Raw genomic sequence first — 23,191 nt, 5'->3', positions numbered from 1 at the left:
ACTTAAAAGAAGTTCTCAATGCTATTATTGTTGTTAAACTCATGTTTTCTTATGTAAGTGTATCGTTAAAGTTCAACTCAAAATGTGAGCGGTTACAACAAAACCGAACGGAAAGAGTAACACACACCACACACACCACGACCACCACCACCACACACACGGACACGGACGGTCCACAACACGTACGGGCATGCTAGCCGTCATGACTTCCAAATCCACATACTCCAAATAGCACATGTGTGTTCATACTAGTAGATAGCTAGGGTCCGGTGGGCGAGAAGTGGTCATGGTGGCTCACCATGGACCATGGTTATTTATCCTTCTGATCGAAAGCACCCTTCCAACATATTTAGGCTCAGAATCTATATGTTTGCACCCTTCCAACATATTTAGGCTCACAATCTATATGTTTGCACCCTTCCAACATTTTATTTTCTTACTTCTTCGGTTGCCCCCGCGCTCCTTCCGTCCTGTTGCTACATATGCTCCTTTGGTTCCGAAATATAAGATCTTTTAGGCCTTATTCGGTTACACCTCTTCTCAAGAGGTTTGAAGGGGATTGGGGTGAATTTTAACTTATAGAGGATTATATCCACCTTAATTCTTGTCAAACCCCTCCTAAATTCCTGTCAACGAACAAGGTCTTAGAGGTTTTACTAACCGACTACATAATGATGTATATAGATATATTTTAAAATATAGGTCGACTCATTTTATTCCGTATGTAGTACATGACGAAATCTTTAGAAGATTTTATATTTAGAAACCGAAGAAGCAAGCCGCTGGAAGGGTGCATTTTATTTTCTTACTTGTTCGGTTGCCCCCGCGCTCCTTCCGTCCTGCTGCTACATATACTCCTTGTGTTTCGAAATATAAGATCTTTTAGGCCTTGTTCGGTTACACCTCTTCTCAAGAGGTTTGAAGGGGATTGGGGTGAATTTTAACTTGTAGAGGATTATATCCACCTTAATTCTTGTCAAACCCCTCCTAAATTCCTGTCAACGAACAAGGCCTTAGAGGTTTTACTAGCGGACAAATAAAAATGCATATAGACATATTCTAGAATGTAGGTCGACTCATTTTATTTCTTATGTAGTTTATGAGGAAACCTGTAAAAGATTTTATATTTAGAAACGAATGGAGCATATACCAGTGCTAACTCCAAGCCGCCGGCAGGCCTTCCTCTCTCCACTAGAGACTAGCTACTAGTAGTACATATATCTTGTGTCCATAGGCAGCGTATCTCCACACCAACCGTCACACCACACCACTGGCACACATAGACGACCATCCAGCAGCGGAGAGCTAGAGCCCCAAACCAAAGGAGAGAGATGGAGAGGATGGTGATGAGGCTCATGAGGAATAAGTCTCTTCTCGCCGGAGCCTCTAGCCGCGGCGGCGGAGGACTAGCCTCCTCCTCCATTGTCGACTCTTCCCCCTTCTCCACCCTGCAGCAGCAGCAGCAGGAAGACCCCGGTGTGCTCAACATCAGGGACACCGCCGCCCACGTACGCCGTTACCTTTACCTACACTATCTTATCTATCTTCTTCTTTTCTTCTCTTCCTTGAGTTTTAGCGAGCAGTGATTTATCTCTCTCTCTCTCTCTCATGGACCTTAATTAATTAATTACGGATATGTATGTATGTATGTATAGCTCATCGGGCGGACGCCGCTGGTGTACCTGAACAAGGTGACGGAGGGGTGCGGCGCCCGGGTCGCCGCCAAGCTCGAGTTCCTCCAGCCCTCCTTCAGCGTCAAGGACAGGTTCATTCCATTGCTCATCACCTGCCTTAATAATCAATTCAAACAATCACAATTAAATAAGATAACTGCCCATCATTTATTTATATACGAGTACAAGCTAATAATAATAAATCTGACCAAATTAAATGTCCATCCTATTCCTATATAACTGCTTACAACTAGGTACGAGGTGTCCCGTTGATTTCATCAAATCAATCACTTGTCCATCCACTGCCTGCCTGCCTGCGAATCAATCAATTCTCTTCTCTTCTCTTCTTCTTCTTCTGATGATGATAATATATATCCATCCGGCCGGTGGATTAATTGGTTGGTGCACAAGAATCAGCTCTTCTGCTCTACAAGATAGCAAATATACGGCCGGTCTGATTATATATAATATACAGGTCCTTTTCAAAACAAAAACAAAACAAAACAAAAGATAGATAAATATACAGTTCCACATTTTTATCCGTAAACTTTTGACTTGTGTGTATATCTTGTATCCATAGGCAGGCAGGCAGGCAGGCTCCAACAAGCAGTCTCCATCCAAGCGAAACCACTAATAGATTTATTATCATGTACCAATCGCATACTAATTAAACTCAAACCCCACATCGGTCCTCATGGCATCCTGAGCTAACGACATATATACAATCCTACAATTTCATGTTCACTGACGGGGACCATCCGGTTAATCTATCTATTAAACATCATGGTCTATACTACGTACACAATGGTTGGGCAACATCAATCAAACTATTGATATTGCTCTGATCTAGATATATAGCAACCGGAATTAACTAAAATACCCTCCCCATCGATCCGGTCGCTTTCGCGGGGAAAATTAAAAAAGGGACAAGTGGGCTCCGGATCCATATTTCCTTGTCTGCCTCTGCCTGAATGTGATGCATAGATAGAGATATAGAGACAGATGCACTTAGTCTTTTCTCCTTGTATACAATTACAAATACAAGTCATGAGTGACTAGTCCACCTTAATTTTGGTCTCTTAAGTCTTACTACTACTTTTCAGATCTAGCAGTACAAATTTCCAGATCTACTAGTCAAGCCAGTATGGAAGGGATCTCATCTCCATTATTTATGTCCACTTCAACTTATTCTACTTACTAGTCAAGCTGACAACCTGGCCAGACTGATCCTACTTGGGACAATTTGCTTTGTCTGAAATCTACTGCTATAATGAACTTGAATGCTTACTATTTATCACCAGCCTATTTATTTTCAATCAGTATTTGTCAAGGAGAGAAGAATTCCACCTATGTTTCCATCTTTTATTAATACATATGTAATCCAGGCCGGCAATCTCCATGATTGAAGATGCGGAGAAGAAGGGATTGATCACCCCGGGCAAGGTCAGTCGTCTCATTGCTTTCTGGTAAATAGACGACTGCGTTAGGCTCTGGAACTAACACAGCAGCTTGCGGTCAAAAAACAGAGAGGAAATAGCAAATTTAATCAATAGATAAACAAATAAAATCAAATCGAGCATTCGGCATTGAACTTTACTTCACATGGAAGTGACACTATATAAGAATGTTAAAACTAGTATCTGAGGCATGTTGTTGGTTTTCGAAACAGAAATTCAGAGTTTTGTCACTTGTGAAACAGACGACGCTGATCGAGCCTACGTCCGGCAACATGGGCATCGGCCTGGCGTTCATGGCGGCGCTCAAAGGGTACGAGCTCGTGCTGACGATGCCGTCCTACACCAGCCTCGAGCGGAGGGTGGTCATGAAGGCCTTCGGCGCGCAGCTCGTGCTCACCGACCCGACCAAAGGGATGGGGGGCACCGTGAGGAAGGCCACCCAGCTCTATGACAACCATCCTAGCGCATTCATGCTCCAGCAGTTCGAGAACCCTGCCAACGTCCAGGTGCACTACGAGACCACCGGTCCAGAGATATGGGAGGACACGCTTGGGCAGGTCGACATCTTCGTCATGGGCATCGGGAGCGGCGGTACTGTCACCGGCGTCGGCAAGTACCTCAAGGAGAAGAACCCCAATGCCAAGATCTATGGAGTTGAACCTGCCGAAGCAAATGTTCTCAATGGTGGCAAGCCAGGTACGTAGCCTATCGGGTTGCAGTCTTCTTCTTCTTCTTTTAGTTTCTATACTCATGTTGTTGCCAACTGAACCTAAGTGCAGGGCCTCACCTCATCACTGGAAATGGAGTGGGATTCAAGCCAGACATTTTGGACATGGATATAATGGAGAAGGTTCTTGAGGTACGGAATCAAATCCAAACTGGGCTTATGTTCTTTTCATAGAGTGAGTAGATTCTATATATTTTTTACTGAATCCACGCATGTAAAAATTAACAGGTGAAAGGTGAGGATGCTGTCAAGATGGCACAACAATTGGCGCTGCAAGAGGGTCTGCTGGTGAGTTGCAAAAATAAATTTACCACTGCCTTACCAAAAGAAAATGCATGGTTGGGAAGAAACAAGATGAAGAACAGACTCCTGATGTGATTATTGGCTAATGTTAAACTGGACAGATTACATCGAACTGTTGCTGAACCCGTGGAATTTTCGCAGGTGGGGATATCATCAGGAGCCAACACGGTGGCAGCGATTGAACTTGCAAAGAGGCCTGAAAACAAAGGAAAGCTCATCGTGGTACGACATTACATACCCATATCTCTATGAATGAAATTCACACAAAAATATGTTAAAAGATGGAGAAGTTTCAGAAACTGACTCACCTGTTGTTCCAGACTGTTCATCCAAGCGCGGGAGAGCGATACTTATCGTCGGCGCTGTTCGAGGGTCTGAGGAAGGAGGCGGAGGCGATGCAGCCAGTGCCAGTGGACTAACTTGGAGCCATATAATGCATACGGAATAAATTCACTGCATTACCATGTTGCAAGTGCTAGTTGTATGTGCCTCGTTCGCAATTCCTCGGTTTGTTCCTTCATGTGGACATTGTGTAAACAACAGTTGAAATGGTTGAAAAAGGGACTTTTACCTCTCTGGAGAGTGGAGATGTATGATGTACATATATGTTTGAGTTGTGGGGATCATTCATGGGTCAAGTGATACTATGTGCACCAGTTTCTGCCAAAGTGAAACAACCGTTGTTCTGTCAGTGTGTGCGCCCTTCCCGGGTGATTTTCACCAAAGAACGGGGTAAAGTTCACCCGGGAAGTGCGCCCTCCACTATCATTATCTGAACCGATGATTAACCTGACTCGTTCCTGCATTTTCGAACACAAATACAATTGTAGACACAAGGAGTAGAATTTGCGTTGTCCTCAACTCTTGTTACAGCCGCTGGAACTATGTTGCTCTACGGATTCTGATATGTTAACGTAATGACAATGGATGCCGGGGAGAGAGAGAGAGACAGAGAGCCAAGCAGAGATGGAGCGGATGGTGATGAGGCTGATGAGGAACAAGTCTCTTCTCGCCGCGGCAGACTAGCCTCATTGTCCCCCTCCACCAGAGCCGGCGCCGACTCATCTCCCTTCTCCACCCTGCAGCAGCAGGAGGAGGAGGAGGAGGACCCCGGTGTGCTCAACATCAGGGACACCGCCACCCGCGTACATCCTCTGCTGCAGCAGCTCCGGCGAGGTCCTACTGATGATTACATCCTCTGCTGCCCACGTTGTACTTGTACGGTTATACCTCATTTGCAATTCTTCAGTTTGTTCCTTCGTGTGGACCTCATCTAAAAAAAGGTTCAAATTGTTAAAAAAAAGGGACCTTTACCTCTCTGGAGATCTATGCGCATCAATTTTTGCCAAAGTAGAACAACCTTTGTTCTTTCAGTGTGCCCGGCGCCGACGCGTTTTCTCGGGCCGCCTCAGCAGGTGATCCGCTGTGCCGCGTCGTACTTGGGGTTGCACCAGTGAGCACGATTTGCTGATGCTGCTTCAATCGTGTGGACAGCCTCGTTTCTGATGCTACTTCAACCGCGTGGACAACCTCGTTTCTGATGCTGCGCTTCTGGTTCAGGTTCCCGCCTCCTCTTCTTGCCTTGTTCGGTTTCATCAGGCAGCAAGGCAGTGACATCAAATGGATACCGTCTCCTTTCTCGTCCTCCTCTTCTCGCCTTCACACCAAGGAATGAACTCTACCTGGCTTTGTGTTCAGAATCGCCTGGGATGTGTGGCCTTCACAGTCATCATCGGAGTTGATGATTATTCTGGCTGGTTCCTACATTTTCAAACACAAGTACGAAGCCAATAATGTATTGCACACTGAAAATACAAAAGCTACTGCACAAGAACGCATGCAAAGTTACAGCGGGGGCTGCATATACCAATTCTGTCGTGTGCTTTCTTTCAGAACCAGAACACGGTGGCCATTGGCCATGAACTGTAAGCCGTATTGCAACAGGTGCTTTTTTTTTCTGTTAATACCATCTTTAGTTTGCTCAAGTACCAATTTCGTTTGAACACAAAAGGGGCCAGGTTTCACTGATTACCTTCTTAGTTCGCTCCTTCTCTTTAGGATAACTTGAAGCCACCAATTGAGCTGCTTTTACCTTTCCTTGTTCCACATTCGGCTATGGATCTGCCGCCGTTGTGGAATATAAATGGAAGGTGCAGGGAGGCTGGCATAACAAACAAGCCTTGTCAGAGTCCACAATCTAAAAAGGGCATAAAAAGCAAAACAATGAAGATATATGGTATGCAGTCACATTTGTAATACAACTGTAAGTGAGCAATATAATCTTCATATAGCATCTCTGCATATCTTCGAATTGTAATACACCTGTTTCAGCAGCAGCAGCAGCAGCGGACGGGGATACATGAGGAGGAAACAGATAGAGGTGGGGGTACTACATTATTCAGTAGAAAACAAACATTGCAGTTACGCAACAATGCATCACACATCATCATCTAACCAAAATTTGCCTGCACCTACCCTAGCCTAGCTTCCCTTACAATGGATCAAGTCTTATACAGCCAAGGTTACATAAGAAACTATCTATTGATGTGCTACATTCGGAAGGCGGAGGGACGCAATGTCTCCCTGCTGCATGATGTGTTACATGATGTCCAGCGAGAACAAACAAAACTGCGGGACAAAGCAACCCAGGAAGGAAGAGAGATGGACTGGACTAGAGATTTCGCTGCGGCATGACCCTTCCTTCCGGCGGCACCTTCTTGTCGACGCGGCCCATCTTGCCGGGTGGCCACACCACGTGCGTCACCCTCCCCTGCACTAGACCAAGCGGAACCTGCATGCACCACACGACAAAAGGATAATGAATATGTTCATCATTCACTGCCAGGACTATGTATGGTTGATTGCCTAGAACAAAATTCATTTTGCCATGCCATAGTGTGCCAGCACACCATGAGTGTTATGATATGGCCGGTGCGGCAAGATGTTTTTGTCAAAACTCTGTCATGAGGATATCACACTTAGGCGTAAAAGAAAAGGACATCAAACTTAACAGTACATGGTCAGATAGCAAACGTTCAAGAGACTGGTGTCGCGGGATGTTTTTTGTGTTATAAATTCTTTTATGAGGACACCAAAATCAGTAAATGGCAAGATAGCAAACGGTCAAGACTATGGCTGATATGCAGCATCTGCTGCTGATATCAAACACACAGGTACGGTTTCTGCTCTGTGTTTCCCGACCCAAAATTGTGCAACCCAAGAAATCAAACGTTTTCCTGACTTAACATCAGCCACAAACGTAAGTTGCCCTAGCATGTGTGTTGGTACTTGTTAAACCAAAAATACCAAAACACAAGCCAGCATTCTGGATTTGAATGAATTTCAAACTGTAGGTGGACTGTATGTAGTCCATCGACAGTGACAGTAACCAAATGAACATGACACCATAGCAGCATAGAAAATCGCACCAACACAAGCGCAATTCGTTCTCCATTTAGTACATTATTACAAGCCTCAGCTAGATCGAAGCGGAAGATATAAACAGAGGAATACAACAAGGGTGCATAAGAAGAGGTAAGATGGCAATGCAAGATAAAGACACTCAGAGCAGCTTCAAGTTGGCTTGGTTTCATGTATAAATCTGAACCATAGCGGATGAAATTTGGGTTTCAATGGAATAGATTGGACTGAGGCTATAGTTATAGAGCATATTTACACCACCAGCTGCTACCGTTACAAATTCATATGTTTTTGTGCTCTATTTTAAGGTTCTAACTACCTAAATTTTGCAACCACAAGTTATCAGTCATTTTCCTGATCCAACATCAGCCACAAATACGAACTGCGGTTCAGCAATGCCAACAGCAGCAGCAGCAGAGCAGCAAGTGGTAGCACTACACATTACAAAGGAACCGCTTTCGCATCGCCTTGAATAAAATCATGAACACTGGTTATGCCGCCAATCACGAATAATAATAATAGTATGCGGTTCATCGCAGATTTGCAAAGGGAGAAGAGGAGGAATGTGTTGCTTACGGGGCCGTAGGATCTGGAGTCCCAGCTTGCGCTGCCATTGTCCCCTTCGACCCAGCAGTGGCCCTCCGGAATCTTGCGGATCTCCTCCTTGTCCCGGACGCTGATCCAGTCGCCGGGCAGCCCGATGAGCCTCTTGATCGCCGGGCTCCGGTGGTCCACCGGCGACCTGCGCATTGCAGCAGCACCAGAGGGAGAAGAATCAAGATCTAGTATCCATCAGCACCAGGATCAAAAGTAGAAGCAGGTTTCTTACACGAAGACGACGACCTCGCCGCGGCAGTAGTCGTAGAGGGGGCTCCGCTTCACCAGCGCGTACTCGCGTCCGTCTGCCCACGCCGGTCAGAGATCGGTGAGGGTGAGGAATATATCCGGTCCGGTGGCGGGTTGTGTGTGTGTGTGCGTGTGCGTGTGGACGGGGAGGAGGGCTCTTACCTGTGCTGCCTTCGAAGGTGGGGCGCATGGAGCCGCCGTGGACGGTGGCGAAGGAGAAGTAGCGGTCGGAGATGGTGATGCCGATGAGGGAGCCGCCGATGCAGGCCTTCACCACCGGCCTCAGCGCCGCCCACGCCATGCCCGGAGCTCGACCTCCCGCCCACGCCGCTGAGAAGGAAGCGACTGCTTGCCGTCCAGAGTGAGGAGACGGCGGCGGCGGCGGCGGCGGCGGCGGCGGGGTCAGAGGGTCGGAGCGGCGAGGCACCAAGGAAAAACCCCAACTTTGTTTCTTGTCTTTTCCTTTTCCGTTTCCGTTTCCTTTTTTTTCATTACCGACTTTCTTACAACTCTTTAAAAAATAAACTTCACCGACAATTGGAAAATATTGTCCAAACAAACGTAGAAATAGTGTATCTTCTACTTTTAGAAAGTCCATCTTTTTAAATAAGTTAATTAAAAATACAAAGCATGTCAAACATAATAAAAATGACATTGGAAGCTAGTGCCATCAAACGAACATCTAGGTCTTCAAAACCAGCCGCTGACGATTCATTCGCACATGTGAATTCTTTGTACACGTGCCTCTAAGAATCAATGTCCTGGACCAGCAATCGTTGTGGTAAAACATTTAATCTAACACTAAATCTTCACCGACCACCTTCGAGCGACGTCGGTTTGCCTGCCCCGACTATTTAAGTATGCCGACCGCGCTTGCCAACCCCGTCTCATTACCTTTCCTCCGCACATCGCGACGAGCAAGTCCCGTACCGACCGGTTATCGCGGCCGACCGATGGGGGGAGCTCGGGATCATGGCGTCGTCGTCCTTCATCGCTCACTTTGTGAAGGAGGATGTTGTGGTCTCCTCAGATGGTCAGAAGCAACGACCGGGAGTTTCTGACGATGATGGAGCAATCTTAATGAGCTCCTATGTTTAGCTCCGAATATGTTTTCTACCGGCTACGCAACCGCTGTCTGCTGTCGGTCCATGAAACACGTTTAGTCCGAACGTCGTTCACGAAACACGTTTAGTCCCGACGTCGTCCATGAAACACGTTTAGTCCCGACGTCGTCCATAAATTTTATGGCGTAAATAATTTGTAGTGAAATGCTATGAAAACACAACCAATGTAACAGGTTCTTATTTGTAGCAGGTGGAAGTGGAAAGGAAGGAAGCATGAAAGGGAAAGTGTCCTTGTACAGCCGAGCTCAAACAAGCTCGGATAAACAGTAAATTCAAAAAAATATTTGTAAACTTTAAAGAAATCTATGTTTTTTTAGGGAAAATATTGAGTATCGAAATCATATTTGTGAAAGTCATGGCAAAATACTTAGATGTGGGGCCTCCTGGTGGGGGGTGCGCTGGTAGTGCGTCACTCAAACCGCCTTCCTGATATGGGCCCATCCATACCCTACCCTCCATGTGGGCCCGACACGTCAGCATCCTAGGCACGCACGCAGTTGGCTTCCTTCTCTCTCTTGTCCGAGTCTGAGTCTGGGAGAGAGAGAAAGAAAAAGATGGCAGTTTGATTGATCTCATCCATCCTCTCTTTCTTCCTCCACCACCGCTGCCGCTACCGGAGATCCTCCTTCTCGACATCGGCAAGGTAAGCAGGCCCCTCCCTCCCTCCCTCCTTCCCTCGGTCGCTCCTTCTCCTTGTAGGATTGGTCTCCGGCCAGGTCTGATTTGTTTTGCGCGGCGGATGGATCTGATCCACCCCCTTCCTTGTACAACTACTCCGCCATCAAGGAAAAGGATTTCTATTCTTCTAGTATTAGTATTAGTATGATATCCATCATCGTCGTCGGTTACTACAGTAGAGTACTAGTAGTTCATTATACTACAGTACGCTGGATGGATGGCGCTAATAAATTCTGTGCTCATTAAGCGAATCCTGGGATGTACTACACTAGTAAGTAGTACATAGTGTACTCTTCTGTTTACTCTTCCCTACAGAGGCGAAATCCACTTCTCATTCGACAGATTGGGTTGTAACATTAAACTTTATACTAAACATTTATGTTTATTTACTGCTCATTTGTATTATTTAACATAATTAGTCACTTCATATTGTTGTTATATATTACTAACATAATTTTTCGTGATACCTTTCTAATGTCTACTGTTGAAAATGCACATTATTTGTTATAAAATTACATCATATTTTTGTAACGTAATTTTCGTTAGTTTTAAATTTTCTATATGATGCCTTACAAAGACATTTAACAAAATTCTAAACGTGAGAAAAAAATGACAAGACGGCACTTGATTGTACTGTATATAATTTTGTGAGGTGTCCTTGAATATCTTGTTAGAGATCTCTAAAGTGTACGATGTACAAAATATCTTGATAGAGGTTCCTGGTTAATGATTATCTACATAGAAAATTCTAGACTATGTGTGAGGTTGAAAGTAATAGCATCACCGTAGCGAGCATCATAGTGGCAGCAGGCGGAGCAATTTAATTGCCCCGGCCATGCTTTCCCAAAATAAGAAACCAGCTGCTCACACTACACACGTAAAATTCATTCATAATGTACTACACTAGTAATACGCTGGATGGATGACGCTAATAAATTCTGAACATTATTTTTAATGTTCAGAATCAGCCTTCGAGTCTGACTGAGCCCACGGCTCATTCATTCAGGATGAGTGTCTTGGTTCCAAGGATGACACACAAAGCCTTTAGCTGAACCTCCCGTCAGAGTCAGAGTCACAGTCGACGGATATCCTGAGAGGCTGGCTATTCGAGCTCTGAATTGGCCAAAGCTTGCGGGTAACGACAAGGATCGGTTGACAGCCTACACTTGTGTTGTTGGAGCCGACCTTGATCCTACTCCTGCTTTACCGAGCTCATTTCTGTGTGCCCTGGGCTTTATTACAATTTGATGCTACGGCTTTATTACAATGGGTGGTTCAACGTGCCCCACCATCTTGGCCCAAACAAGGACACATATATGGGGGTGCTAACACTGATCTGAATCAACAAATGTCAAATACTAATACATAGAAAAGTAAAATAAGAAACACTAGATCAATTTAAATTGACGCGTATGCATGAACAGCACCGATACAGTACATTCACATCCGTCCGCATCCCCGTTTTCATACTGGTGCCTTATTTATTTACTAGTAAAAGGCCCGTGCGTTGCAACGGGGAAAAAGTGCCGTTGTACTTGCTTGCCAAAGAAAAGCTTAAAGCACCACTCAAGATCTTTCACTTGTCAGACACGAGAAACTGAAATTCTCTTAATAATATTCCAACTCTATAAGATCAGTAATAACATTTATAACTCGTAAATAGATTTAATTTAATGATGCTTTGCTACAATCAAACACCATTTCCGCTTCTTCGTGAAGCATCAATAAACAATTTCCTTGTCTGGGATATAATGGAAGTTGAATAAAGTGACCCATCTGCTCATGTACAAGCAGGTGTAAGAAACTATAAATTCGAGGAAATGAAATGAAATCCTTGGACTGCTGAATTTGCACAGGAGGTTCTCCTAAATTAGCAAGGAGCTTGCCAACAACTATCATGTATTCTTGGTCATGAATGCAGCCAGGTAGGTAAATCTTTAACCAGATTCTGCCTACATGTCTTTATTTGTGGAATGTACAGAAGCTTCTCAAATACTTCACAAGTTTACAAGCACAATCATGTTTGTATATTAAGAAGGCAACATATCCTATGCATTCTTAAGAAGTACTGCAAGTAGACGACATTGAACCAACACCGGGACATGAACTTGACAATGCACAGTAAGCACAAAACATGAAGTTCTGCTACAATGTAGCGGGAACATGAAGAATTGTCATTCTGATGGTATGTAGATTTCCGAGTTTAAAAATCTATTCATCGTTCATGTGTCACATAACATGACCGGGAAATAAAAAAAAGTTCAAAACAAAGAAACATAGTACCTCCTTGCCCCACAATCTCTGGTGTTCGTCCACAAGTCGCATAATCTACAAACTGTTCTTTCCTCACAACAGTCAGATGTAAAATTGGACGTGAACTCCATACTTATCTGAATCATTGTCATTAAATTTGACTTGTTAAAAGCCATGGATTCCATTAATCCGTATGTACTCTGTACTTGCAAACTGCCGAGAACCACTATATAGGAAGGATAAATCATCAACAACCAAAGTATTTTATTTTTTATTGCTAACCTGGCTCTGCTGTTGTGCTTATTGACCGACTACATGAGGGAGTGAGGAGTCGCTGGACAACCTTATGAAGACCCTCCATATGCCGAAGAAGCCGATGACGGCCTCGAAGACGCCGGCGATGATGAGCGCGCCCTGGAGCGACCGCATGGTGTAGACGAACCTCTGAAAGGAAACAACATTGGTCGATCGGTCAGTCCTGCAGCCACCAACCTCCTCAGTGCTGGTGCAGGAGCAGGAGGAGGAGCAAGACGGGTCAGGAGCAAGAGAAGAAGCGCAGAAACAAGGCGGGACGGACCTCGAAGGGGGCTCCGATGAAGAGGACGTATCACGGGCTGATGATGATGGCGACGGCAGTGTAGATGTAGGTGTAGGAGCCTGCCATCCCAACATCAGCTATCAAAAAGGAATATAAAGATCTAGCCACTCAAAAGCATACTGCACACATGGCAAGATCTATTTTCATCCACATCCACCGACAACTATATGAATGCTACATTTGACATTTCACAGCATGGATCTTTTGAAGTAAAATTCAGAGGATAAAAACCGCCTTTCCAACCCTTTCACCACAAATGTGTATTAACTAAATAAAATGCATCCTATAAATTATAAATAGTTGCAAGCAGATGGAACGAAAAGAAGTGTACTGATGCAGTTACAGCTAATGCATATGCCGCTTCAACTCTAACTCTCCAAAAGGCCTATCGTGTTACAAATCAGTACAAAGTGCATTGGAATTAAGGTCTCAATAAGCATGATGAAATACCTTGGTATCATTTAGGAAATTATTGAGGGCATTAATCACAGCAAAAGAGAGCTGAGGTAATTTCTCCAGAACAGTTATTTTCTGTGACTGCGAAATGACATCTTTGTCCTTCTCCAATTGATTGATCTGCCAAAAATGTTTCAAAACTTGAAATAGTGAAGAGCGGAAGAAAAAATTGTATGCATATATCATTATGGCATCATGTTTTTTGAAATAGTGAAAAATAGAAGAAAAAAATAGTAAATAAGCTTCAACATATTTTTCATATCTGTGAGACTTATGTATATGTATATTAGAAGTTTTAACACAATGATCAAAATGATAAAAGTAAAAAAAAATGGATATGGATAAATAGGGAAGACTCTGGCAGTTAAACAAGAAAAAAAATACTAATTTCCTTTATACAAACTATGCAGCATTAAATTAAAGCCAACATTAAGTTTATCTGGTGATACGCACCCACATCTAAATAGGCTGGTGAAAATGGATTTCAGCAAGGTATTCCATTTCTGGGTCCACTCTGATCCATAGTAAAGGGGAGTCCATGCTGTAGTACACAAATTTGAAATTAGTTTCAAGTAAACTACAGGGTGTAAGAAAGAAGTGGATTAGTCTAAATAGACCTTGTACAAGAAAGAAGTGGATTAGTCTAAATAGACCTTGTACGATTCTCTTGAGTTGAAGCATCTACGTTGTCATCAGAACCATCAGGCTTGGAGACCTTTTTGGTTTTCTGAAAACGCTTTGCTGCTAATTTGGAATGGCACTGTAATTCCACCACGTGCAACGCTTCACCAGCCATTGGCAGAATCGGATGATCATACGCCCCATCAGTTTCATGAACACGTACACTCATCATTCCTGGCCATCCAGTTGCACCTTCTTGAATATCACCATTCACGTGATTATCAGAACCTGGATCAGCTTTTGCTGTGCAACCCCGTGAAACAGCTAATTCGACCAAATTTCTGCCTTTGCTATACGAGATTCCCAATCTTGCAAGCAGAAGGAACACGTAAACATGTGGAGATAACAAAAAGATTGATTTATTGTAAACGGGTAAATCTGAACAATGAATGCTCTTTTACCTCATAATTGGGCATCCATAAGATTCAATCCACCGTGGAAAGAATTCTTTGAGGAAAGGACGTTCAAGATTGCCAACCTTATTCGCGAGGTGCCTAAACTGAATAAATGAACATAATCTAATAAATTCAACTGTGTGCAAACTACGATGTTAAGGTTATGCCGCTAAATGCGTATGTATGTGTCTTTTCATTGATGTTGCCATGATGGACGAGAATCGGATAGCTACTGCAACAGAGTGCAGAAATGAACAGTGGCAACATATCATGGAACTGCAGTAATCAGCATGCTACAGTGCTTAGTTTTTACGTATGAGAAGTGGCCCACAATGGAGTATAGCTAGAACATCAGCAAAAACATTTGTAGAATATCATGCACCACTCCTAATATGTTGAATGTATATATCAGAAACTGAAGAAAGGAAAATTCAGAAATGCCAAGAGAAGTTCCAAACTCAAGATCACGAGCATAAAATCAATAAACAGCTCGTTAGAGAGGTATACCTCTTTCGTGCTTAGTGTCCTCGAGGCACGAGTTGAAGCTACTATCATCTGCAGAATCTGGAATAGGAAACGACAACCACATCATCGTAAGTGACAATGCTCATAGCAGTCAATCAAGAGGATCTATAAGTATCAACAAACATTTTCTTTTCTTTTGCAGAAAGTATAAATACTCCCTCCGTTCCTAAATATAAGACCTTTTAGATGTTCCGTTATAGACTGCATACGAAGCCAAATGAGTGAATCTATACTCTAAAATATGTCTATATGCATCCGTATATAGTCTATAGTAAAATCTCTAGAAGGTCTTATATTTAGGAACGGAGGGAGTATTCAACAATTCAGCAAGTCATGTAACCAAATGACTATCAATCTGTATCCTAGAGATACTGGGGTATGCAACTACTTTCAGAGGTTACATCAATTGCTTAACCAAACTGCTTCACTGATGTGGACAGCAAATTGCCAAAAATACAAACACCAGAATACCAAAGATGCACATAGCGACCTTTCGAAAAGAGTCTGGCCACATCTGTTTCTCCAATGTCGGCCACCTGTTCTCTCACGAATGTGAGAGACCTGTATGTACTCCTCATCCTTGGTCGTCACTCTCGCGGCGAAGCCCCGACGCCGTCCAGCGTCGCCTCCTTGGCGGCGAAGCCCCTCCTCTGGTGGATCCCGGCGCCGTCCAGCGCCGCCTCCTTGGCGGCGAAGCCCTTCCTCTGGTGGATCCCCGCGCCGTCCAGCGCCGCCTCCTTGGCGGCTTCGCCGTCGGGTAGGCGGCCGCGGTGCGGATGGGACATGGTGGCCGGCGGCCTCCCTCCCTCCACGCGAGCACGGCCTCCCTCCTCCTGCGCCGCCCCTCACGTCGCCGCGGCTGGAGAGGGAGAGGGAGCGGGAGCGTCTGGATAAGATGAGATAAAGGACCGCGATTGAAATTCTTACTAATGTAGGGTTTTCTTTGAAAAAATGAAGTGTTTGCTCGATCCACTTACGTAGGGACCGCGGGTTGAATACCCAGAAATGGAGGGACTTTTATGCAAAAAAACGCTTTCCTCATTTAGACATCTCCCGGCAGGGCTTCAATCCCACGATCTCATGTCTAAATAGATGGTTCAATCCCGGCAGGGCTTTTATGCAAAATACCAGGGCAGGGCTTCAATCCCATGTCTAAATAGATGGTTTGGATCTCCTTCCCTACCAGGGCTTGGTCGCACGATCCCAAATCCCAACTACTTGTTCTTCGCCGCCGGCGTTCTTCGCCGGATCTGACCGGGTGCGGAAAAGCAAGCCAGTCCCCAAATCCCAACTACAAAAAGAGCAGTTAATCTCCTCTGGCTCTGGCTGCTACCGTAGATCTAGCCCTCTTTTCGTTCTTGGTAAGTCCTCGATTCGTTTCTCTCTGTCGCATCGCAGTTTGATCTTACTTCCTGCCATTAGCAGTCAGATCCTCCAGCCACGACTAGTCAGATCTGATCCAGTTCCTGGTTGTGATGGTTATTTCTTTCAGGATAATCTTGGTTACCTAGGTTCAGTTGTAATCGGTTGTACATCACCACAATTAAATTCCTAGGTATGGTTGTGATGGTTATTTCTTCCGCACTAGCCAAATTAAATTAAATTCCTCTTCTCTATACCACCACAATTTTTCCTTTTTACACCTCCCTAACTGCCCTTCTCTGTACCGACGCAATTTTTTCTTTTACGCCGCCATAATTGCTTTGGCCCCTTCCATGATCAGGTTTTGTGGCCATGTCTGACAGCGAGAAAGAGGTGCCAGCCACAGACGGAGCCGCGTCCCGGGGGGCCGACTGGGAGGTGGTGACCCTCACCGCGTCCACCTACGCCGCGGCGCCCGGCGGACCCCAAGGAGCAGCAGAGGGCAAGAGGCTCGGAGAGGGCAGCAAAGACAGCCAGGGAACGCTGCTCATGTCGGACCACTTCGTGTTCCCCCCCAGCGAGCACGAGAACCTGCCCATAGAGACCGCCCTTCTCGAGCCTCAGGAAAGCACCAGCGTGGACGCCGCCGCCGCCGCCTTCAAGAATGTCGGTGGGGGCTACGATGATGATGGGTCCGAGACGGTCAAGTACTATGACGAGGGCAAGAGCCTGTCGGTACATGATGCCGAGATGATGATGGGTGACGTGGCTGAGTTCTACGCAGAAGATGACGGCCGTGGTTTCGTTGTTTTCCATGATGATGATTCCCAGGACAAGTCTGGTGCGCCTCAGGACACCAGTGGCAGCAGCAAGGGCCGCGGCTCTGGTGCCCCCTGCCAGTGCTGGCTGAAGAAGCACATGTCATGCCTGTATGACCAAGCTAAGGAGACCAACACTATCTGGGGTGCGGTTGTTGTTGCTGCCCTGGTTGGCCTTGTCATCTTGTGGCGCAAGGACAAGTTGCACATGAGCTGCCTTAAATGGCGCTCCCGCTCGGCAGTCAGGTATGTGTACACATTGAGCTATTATTCTCTTTTCGACTCTGATTCGTGTTTTGTATGGCCGACTCAATATCGTATTGCATGTTTTGGAAATAATATGCAGTCTATCTCTTTCCGTACTTAGCAGTGTAGTACATACAGTTGTTGAATATGGTTAGTAATGTGCATGCTAGTTGCTTGCTCTGTGCGCACCATCATGTGTACTCTCTCCTGAACATGTGCTCAGCTTAGAGTTGCTTTCAGCACTACTAGAGAAATCCATTTTGCGCAGTAAGCTACTCTTTCTGGTTTTCCTTACTCAGTTATGGGCCTGAAAACTCATCGAACTCCCTGTTACACCTCCTAATCTTTTATCATGGCCCTGCACCTCTCCCCAGTGTTAGAACATCACGTGCACATGCTTCGTGAAATTAAGTACGTGCATTCATATATTTTCTTTGATAAGAAGTTAGTGGGGTGTAGTTTCTATTAAGTTTTTTTTAGAGATTTAGCGGGCGCATGATTAAAATTGAGGAGTAGAAGAACTGTTTGAATAGTTCATTGGTTTTGACATGGATTATGTATTAAATATATACACCAGCCACTGATTTTGCTTCATTTGGCATGAACTCTATGTACACTGCTAAATACTTATTATGTACTCCCTCCATCCCAAAATTCTTGTCTTAGATTTGTTTAGATATGAATGTATCTAGTCAAGTTTTAGTATTTAGATACATCCATTTCTAGACAAAGCTAAGACAAGAATTTTGGGACGGAGGGAGTATTAAATAGTACAGATAATGAGTTAATTTTTTGATGCTATTTTTATTGACGTCCATTATTGCATAAAAAACAGCAAATTGGATTTGATTCAGATTTCACTTTGGCTTAGCATGAATAATGATTCAAATTTCTTTGACGCTTAGCATCGTGTTCCTTAGAACAGCACTAGCAAAATTTATCTTGTGCAGTAAGGTACTGTTTCTGTTTTTTCTTGCTCGGTCATGGGCCTGAAGACTGATTGGACTCCCTGTTATGTTTCCTGGGCAGTTTATTCCTTCATCATGGCCCAGCATCTCCCCCAGCTAGCGGGCATAGTTTTTTGTTTAAATTTTATAGAGATGTTGTGTGGCATGTTTAAAATGAGCAGTAGAACTAGAAGAACTGTTGGGATAGCTAATTACTTACGAAATTGTGACTTGTGAGATACAGCTTTGGTTATAGTATGAATTACATATTAAATATCCACATCGGTCACTGATTTTGCTTCATATAGCATGACCTTAGTACGGATAATGAGGTAACTTTTCGTTGCTATTTTTACCCATGCTCAATATTGCATAGCAGACAGCAAATATACATCCATTTAGAGCAAAGTAGGATTTGATTCAGATTTCACTTTGGTTGAGTATGAACTACGAAACAGTGACTGTTAAATATTCATAGCAACCACTGATTTTGCTGAACTTGGAATGAATTTAGTATGGGTAATGAGAGTTTTTTTTTGTTGCTACTTTTTGAAGGTAGTACGGATCCTGAAATGGTTATTATCCTTTTACAGTTTATGTGGTACATAAAGTGGGATTCTTACCCAATTTGTATGATGTGAGTGGTTAGTCTGCCTAAAAGTGGTGGAGGCTATTTCAGCACCTTAGATATCAAGTTAGTTTACACTTTACACCGGCAGTGTGCCAAGTTTCTTTCTTTTGCAACATTAGGACATCCAATTCTCATCTCTATCTAATGCAACATGTTTGCTGTCATGTTTATATTTACAGTGGAATACTCCGTAGTATCATTTTCTTAACTTTTTATGCAGTCAGTAAATTGGTTCTTGTCATTAAAATTGTTAACATATCATCATTGTTAGTATCATATGGGAACCTTCTTGTATTAACATTTTTGTATCTCATCATTGTTAGTATCATACAAGTCTTCTATGTGGGAAACATACATACAGTTTACCTAGGTCCTTAACCTGTAACAGTGTCCTAACTGTTCAGACTATTTCCTTTAACAAGCTATCAAGTACGTAAAAAGCAATATGATAGATATACTACTACCTTCTTTCTTATGTTTCTATTATATTAGATCACACTGATATCGTCTTGATGACAGAATATATATTAGAGATGATAATTCCTGATGTCCGTTGCCTTCTGTGAATCGTTACGTCTTTTGTTGCTAACCAAGGCTCTGTTTTGTTGTCAGTTGATGATCCGAATTCCTGGACTGGTGGGTCTGTTTGTGGTGTTCTTCGTTGATACAATCTCTGATGAGTCTTCACAGATCACCCTGGAGTCATTATAACCAAGAAGAAGATGGCCGTGCCAATATGATTTGCGACAGTGACGAAAGGGGTCTCTAGTTGTAATAATATTAAGTTTGACAGGGTATTTGCTTGTTGCCAGGCCTGTGAGATGCCAAAGTTTCTTCTTGCTCTTGTCCTCATAGTCGTCGTACCTTTGTACTCTTTATTAATACGAACGGCGCGCCCTTTGAAGTTTCTATCTACTACATTTTGACAAATGGATGTTGGAATGTGCAACTCCATGCTGTGAAATGAAATCCATGATAACCGCATTTGTTCTCGTGTTTGCGACATGAAACCTGGAATCTATTTTGTTTCTGTATTCCCTCTTAAGCAATGGTTTTGCTCGTGTCTTTGGTGGCTGAGAATTTATACATCAACAGAACCTTTTTGTGCAGCAATTGTTCACCTGTTGCTGACTTGATGAAAGGACTTTGACTTTAGAACAATTATCAAGTATTAAATGAATAGAATCCGCGGCGCCTTGAAAACCAACATGGATCATCTTTGGCACTGAAACAAATTCTCTGTTGACCAGGAGATGTTTCAGTATGTCAACTGTCTGCTTTGTAAGCATAAATTAGCACACCTCACCAAAAATTCAAAGAAAGAGGATGAATGAATGGTGGAATCAACAAAATACAAAAATCGTATATGTATATGACATATAAATTTGCATACTTATGTGGTGAATTTTGTGAAACATATAGTCCCAAATGGCAGACTCAAGCTGACTGTCTTTATCAGCGCAAATCCATATGGTATGACCAAGCATTCAAATAATGCTAGTTAAGTAGGATGAGTGAATTAGGGTAGATCCAACACCATATAAAAGAAACATAAATAACATAAACAGTAAATATGAATAGACTTGAGGCTATTCCAACAAACATCCTGCAAAATTCACAGCTTTACATAACCAAACACAAAATCACTCAAACTGACTGCTTTTGAAGTGTATAAATCCGCGCACATCACCAAAAATCCAAAGGAAATAAGTTAAGGGAGAATGAATGAATGGTGGAAGCAACAAAATACAAAGATTATATGTACATGAAAGAAATAATATGCATACTTGTGTGGTTTATTTTGTGCAACATAGTATATGCCAAGCTGAAGTAAATCACAGTCTTTCCTGGTGTAATCGAATGAATTGTGATAGGTCCAACAACATACAGAGAAACATTTATACTTTAGAAACAACATACACAGAAACATGTATAACAGAAACTATAAATATGCATATAACTAATGAGACTATTCCAACAAACATTCTACAAAATGGTGACCAACTGCAAAATTCACAACTTTATACAAAGCCAAACACAAAACCCTGTCAATAAAACATATATGATGATGCTCAGAGAGCCTGCACAGGCTACTGGATATGCTATACCGAATGCGCCTAAGCTTCACAGGTGGCTGTTTTTTCTAGTGCCAAAATTACAGACAAGACTACCCGTCTCATGCGCCTATGCTGCCGAGCCAGAAGAAGAGGGGGAACTGCACGATGGCCATGAAGAGCAGGAAGTAGTGCTGCCGCGTCGAGTGCCTCTCGCTGCCCCGCATCTCCGTGAATATCACCCGCTTCATCGTCCTCACCAGGAAGATCCCCATGCACAGGCTCATCCACGGCATCATCACGTAGTACGAGTATGCCCACAGGAGCCGAGCGACGATGGCTAGTGATAGCCCCGCAAACAGGTACCCGCTGTAGGCCACCAGGTCGAGCAGCGGCACCTCACCCCCGCCCATCGAGTAGAGGAGCCCCTTCAGGAACACGATCTGTAGGCCCCATCCGATCAGCCCTCTTGTGAACTGGAGATTTATCGCTTCTGGAGTGAACCTGCATATCGATATCAAGTGCGTTAGTAACGGCAGATTCGAAGCCTCACTGTTTTGTGGCTGGAGAGAGTTAAAAAGGAAGAAGGGAAAACTCACTTCCCCATGAAGCCTAGTGTGAAGCCTGCGAGAATTATGAAGGTACCGAACGCCATGAAAGGGATGTACAGATCTGGCGCATTTATGTCGTACATTGGAGGTTTGTACGACAGCCGGCCACCTACAGGCTCGCTTATCCGTGTCCAGTGCCCCTGAAATGCCGTTGCAAAGACTTGATTTCAGTAAACCAAATAGATGGACGGAAGAAGCAGAAGTATATCAAGAAAGGTGCAGCTGGGGAAAGACAAGCAACATACATACCCTGTGAAGGAACGGAAACAGTATGACTTTCAACTTGTTCCTGACATACTGATCATTCACATGGAAGTAGTACTGTGGGTTGGAGAAGTACCTACTGATCTGCAAGAGTTGTAGAGCCAATAAATAATTAAATAAAACAGCCGGCCCGGGGGATCAAAGGTTGTTTGGAGGCTCCTTACATTGCTGTGCATGAATTCTGAACTTGAGCCGAGGAACTTCTCCCCGTAGACTCCTAACCCAGTTTTGATGAGACCCGAGCTTGCGCCATACAATGGATTGTCGTAAGGGCCAGGCTGAGTGTTTGGTGGGGGCATCTGCATCCCGGGAGGATGAGGATTTCTGTAGTTATCATACATGGCTGCAGACAAGGAAGAAGAATTGATGACAATTATATAGATATATTCGCGTGCACCGGAAATTTAACCGAAACAAACTTTGCACATAACAATAGCATACTCTATATAGGAGAAGGTGCTACTGTATGAGGGGGGAAACAGAGGTTATGTTGGATGCTGCTAGTGAGTCTTGTTTCTGTTACAAACAAGGGAATGAATCGTGGACAAGGAAAAATGAATACCCGATCCAATCGAATCGCTGGCAACAAGGCTGATGAATCGAATCGAAACGAATCGAATCGCAGGCTCGTCATACTACTAGTATTATCGGTCCGTGGATAACCGGAGAAGAGGAGGGCTTTCCGGATCCCGATTCGCTCACGGCAAGAAAGGAAGAAAAAGATGAGGACGAGGACAGCAAGACTCACTCTTTCTCCTCTTGTCTTGTCCTGGAACGACGGCGGTGGCGGCGGCGGTGCTTGGGAGGAGGAGGAGGAGGAGGAGGAGGAGGAGGAGGGGGAGGGGGGCGGCTGCCGGCGAGAGACACGATGGATGTGAAGAGAGGAAGGAAGGAGGTGGCGTCGGTTACCTCCAAACCAAACCAAACCAAGGAAAGGGAAAAAGAACCCCACTTTCCTTTCCTTTCCTTTACTTTGTCCAAACACGGAACACGCCCTCCTTTTGTTTGAGTTTGAATTTGAATTTGAATTTGATTCGAACCTACTTGGGAGTTGGATTATTCAACATGAACCCCCTTTCCCCATAAATAAAAAAATCCAACATGTTTTTATACTACTCCCTC

At 44.0% G+C, this 23,191-nt stretch overlaps 4 protein-coding genes and 1 pseudogene across 7 annotated transcripts; 2 read left to right on the top strand and 3 right to left on the bottom strand.

Moving 5' to 3' along the window:
• The first annotated feature begins 1,147 nt into the window (after positions 1 to 1,147).
• LOC123431448 (bifunctional L-3-cyanoalanine synthase/cysteine synthase 2, mitochondrial) lies at positions 1,148 to 4,834 on the top strand. Its single transcript, XM_045115226.1, has 8 exons — positions 1,148 to 1,508; positions 1,656 to 1,765; positions 3,059 to 3,116; positions 3,373 to 3,826; positions 3,910 to 3,989; positions 4,086 to 4,145; positions 4,302 to 4,382; positions 4,481 to 4,834. Exons 1-8 carry the CDS (start codon positions 1,332 to 1,334, stop codon positions 4,577 to 4,579), a joined length of 1,119 nt encoding a protein of 372 aa, XP_044971161.1. The 5' UTR covers positions 1,148 to 1,331; the 3' UTR covers positions 4,580 to 4,834.
• Positions 4,835 to 4,944: 110 nt separating this feature from the next.
• LOC123431449 (mitochondrial inner membrane protease subunit 2-like) lies at positions 4,945 to 8,788 on the bottom strand. 2 transcript variants are annotated; one of them, XM_045115229.1, is made up of 6 exons: positions 8,589 to 8,788; positions 8,410 to 8,482; positions 8,157 to 8,322; positions 6,193 to 6,951; positions 5,521 to 5,921; positions 4,945 to 5,433 (listed from the first exon to the last, which is right to left on the bottom strand). In XM_045115229.1, exons 1-4 carry the CDS (start codon positions 8,725 to 8,727, stop codon positions 6,832 to 6,834), a joined length of 498 nt encoding a protein of 165 aa, XP_044971164.1. In that variant the 5' UTR covers positions 8,728 to 8,788; the 3' UTR covers positions 4,945 to 5,433; positions 5,521 to 5,921; positions 6,193 to 6,831. The 2 variants fall into 2 exon arrangements, with proteins under 2 accessions (XP_044971164.1, XP_044971162.1); XM_045115227.1 differs by lacking the exons at positions 4,945 to 5,433; positions 5,521 to 5,921; positions 6,193 to 6,951 and having other exon boundaries at positions 7,730 to 8,322; positions 8,589 to 8,727.
• Positions 8,789 to 12,588: 3,800 nt separating this feature from the next.
• Positions 12,589 to 15,673, bottom strand: LOC123431447 (annotated as a pseudogene).
• Positions 15,674 to 16,354: 681 nt separating this feature from the next.
• LOC123431445 (ATG8-interacting protein 1-like) lies at positions 16,355 to 20,049 on the top strand. Of its 3 annotated transcripts, none has more exons than XM_045115223.1 (3): positions 16,355 to 16,497; positions 16,860 to 17,562; positions 19,103 to 19,736. In XM_045115223.1, the coding sequence occupies exons 2-3, from the start codon at positions 16,871 to 16,873 to the stop codon at positions 19,116 to 19,118; spliced, it is 708 nt and encodes a 235-aa protein (XP_044971158.1). In that variant the 5' UTR covers positions 16,355 to 16,497; positions 16,860 to 16,870; the 3' UTR covers positions 19,119 to 19,736. The 3 variants fall into 3 exon arrangements, with proteins under 3 accessions (XP_044971158.1, XP_044971160.1, XP_044971159.1); XM_045115225.1 differs by lacking the exons at positions 16,355 to 16,497; positions 19,103 to 19,736 and adding exons at positions 16,604 to 16,691; positions 19,753 to 20,049; XM_045115224.1 differs by lacking the exon at positions 16,355 to 16,497 and adding an exon at positions 16,604 to 16,691.
• Positions 20,050 to 21,073: 1,024 nt separating this feature from the next.
• LOC123428997 (protein YIF1B-B-like) lies at positions 21,074 to 22,920 on the bottom strand. The gene is made up of 5 exons (XM_045113067.1): positions 22,818 to 22,920; positions 22,234 to 22,412; positions 22,055 to 22,153; positions 21,794 to 21,945; positions 21,074 to 21,698 (listed from the first exon to the last, which is right to left on the bottom strand). The coding sequence occupies exons 2-5, from the start codon at positions 22,408 to 22,410 to the stop codon at positions 21,317 to 21,319; spliced, it is 810 nt and encodes a 269-aa protein (XP_044969002.1). The 5' UTR covers positions 22,411 to 22,412; positions 22,818 to 22,920; the 3' UTR covers positions 21,074 to 21,316.
• Between the last annotated feature and the right edge of the window lie 271 nt (positions 22,921 to 23,191).

The sequence above is a fragment of the Hordeum vulgare genome, chromosome 2H, assembly GCF_904849725.1.
Source record: "Hordeum vulgare subsp. vulgare chromosome 2H, MorexV3_pseudomolecules_assembly, whole genome shotgun sequence".
In the NCBI taxonomy this organism is placed as follows: domain Eukaryota; kingdom Viridiplantae; phylum Streptophyta; class Magnoliopsida; order Poales; family Poaceae; genus Hordeum; species Hordeum vulgare.
Note: the sequence above shows the minus strand (reverse complement) of the source record. Positions and strands in the feature narration are given on the sequence as shown.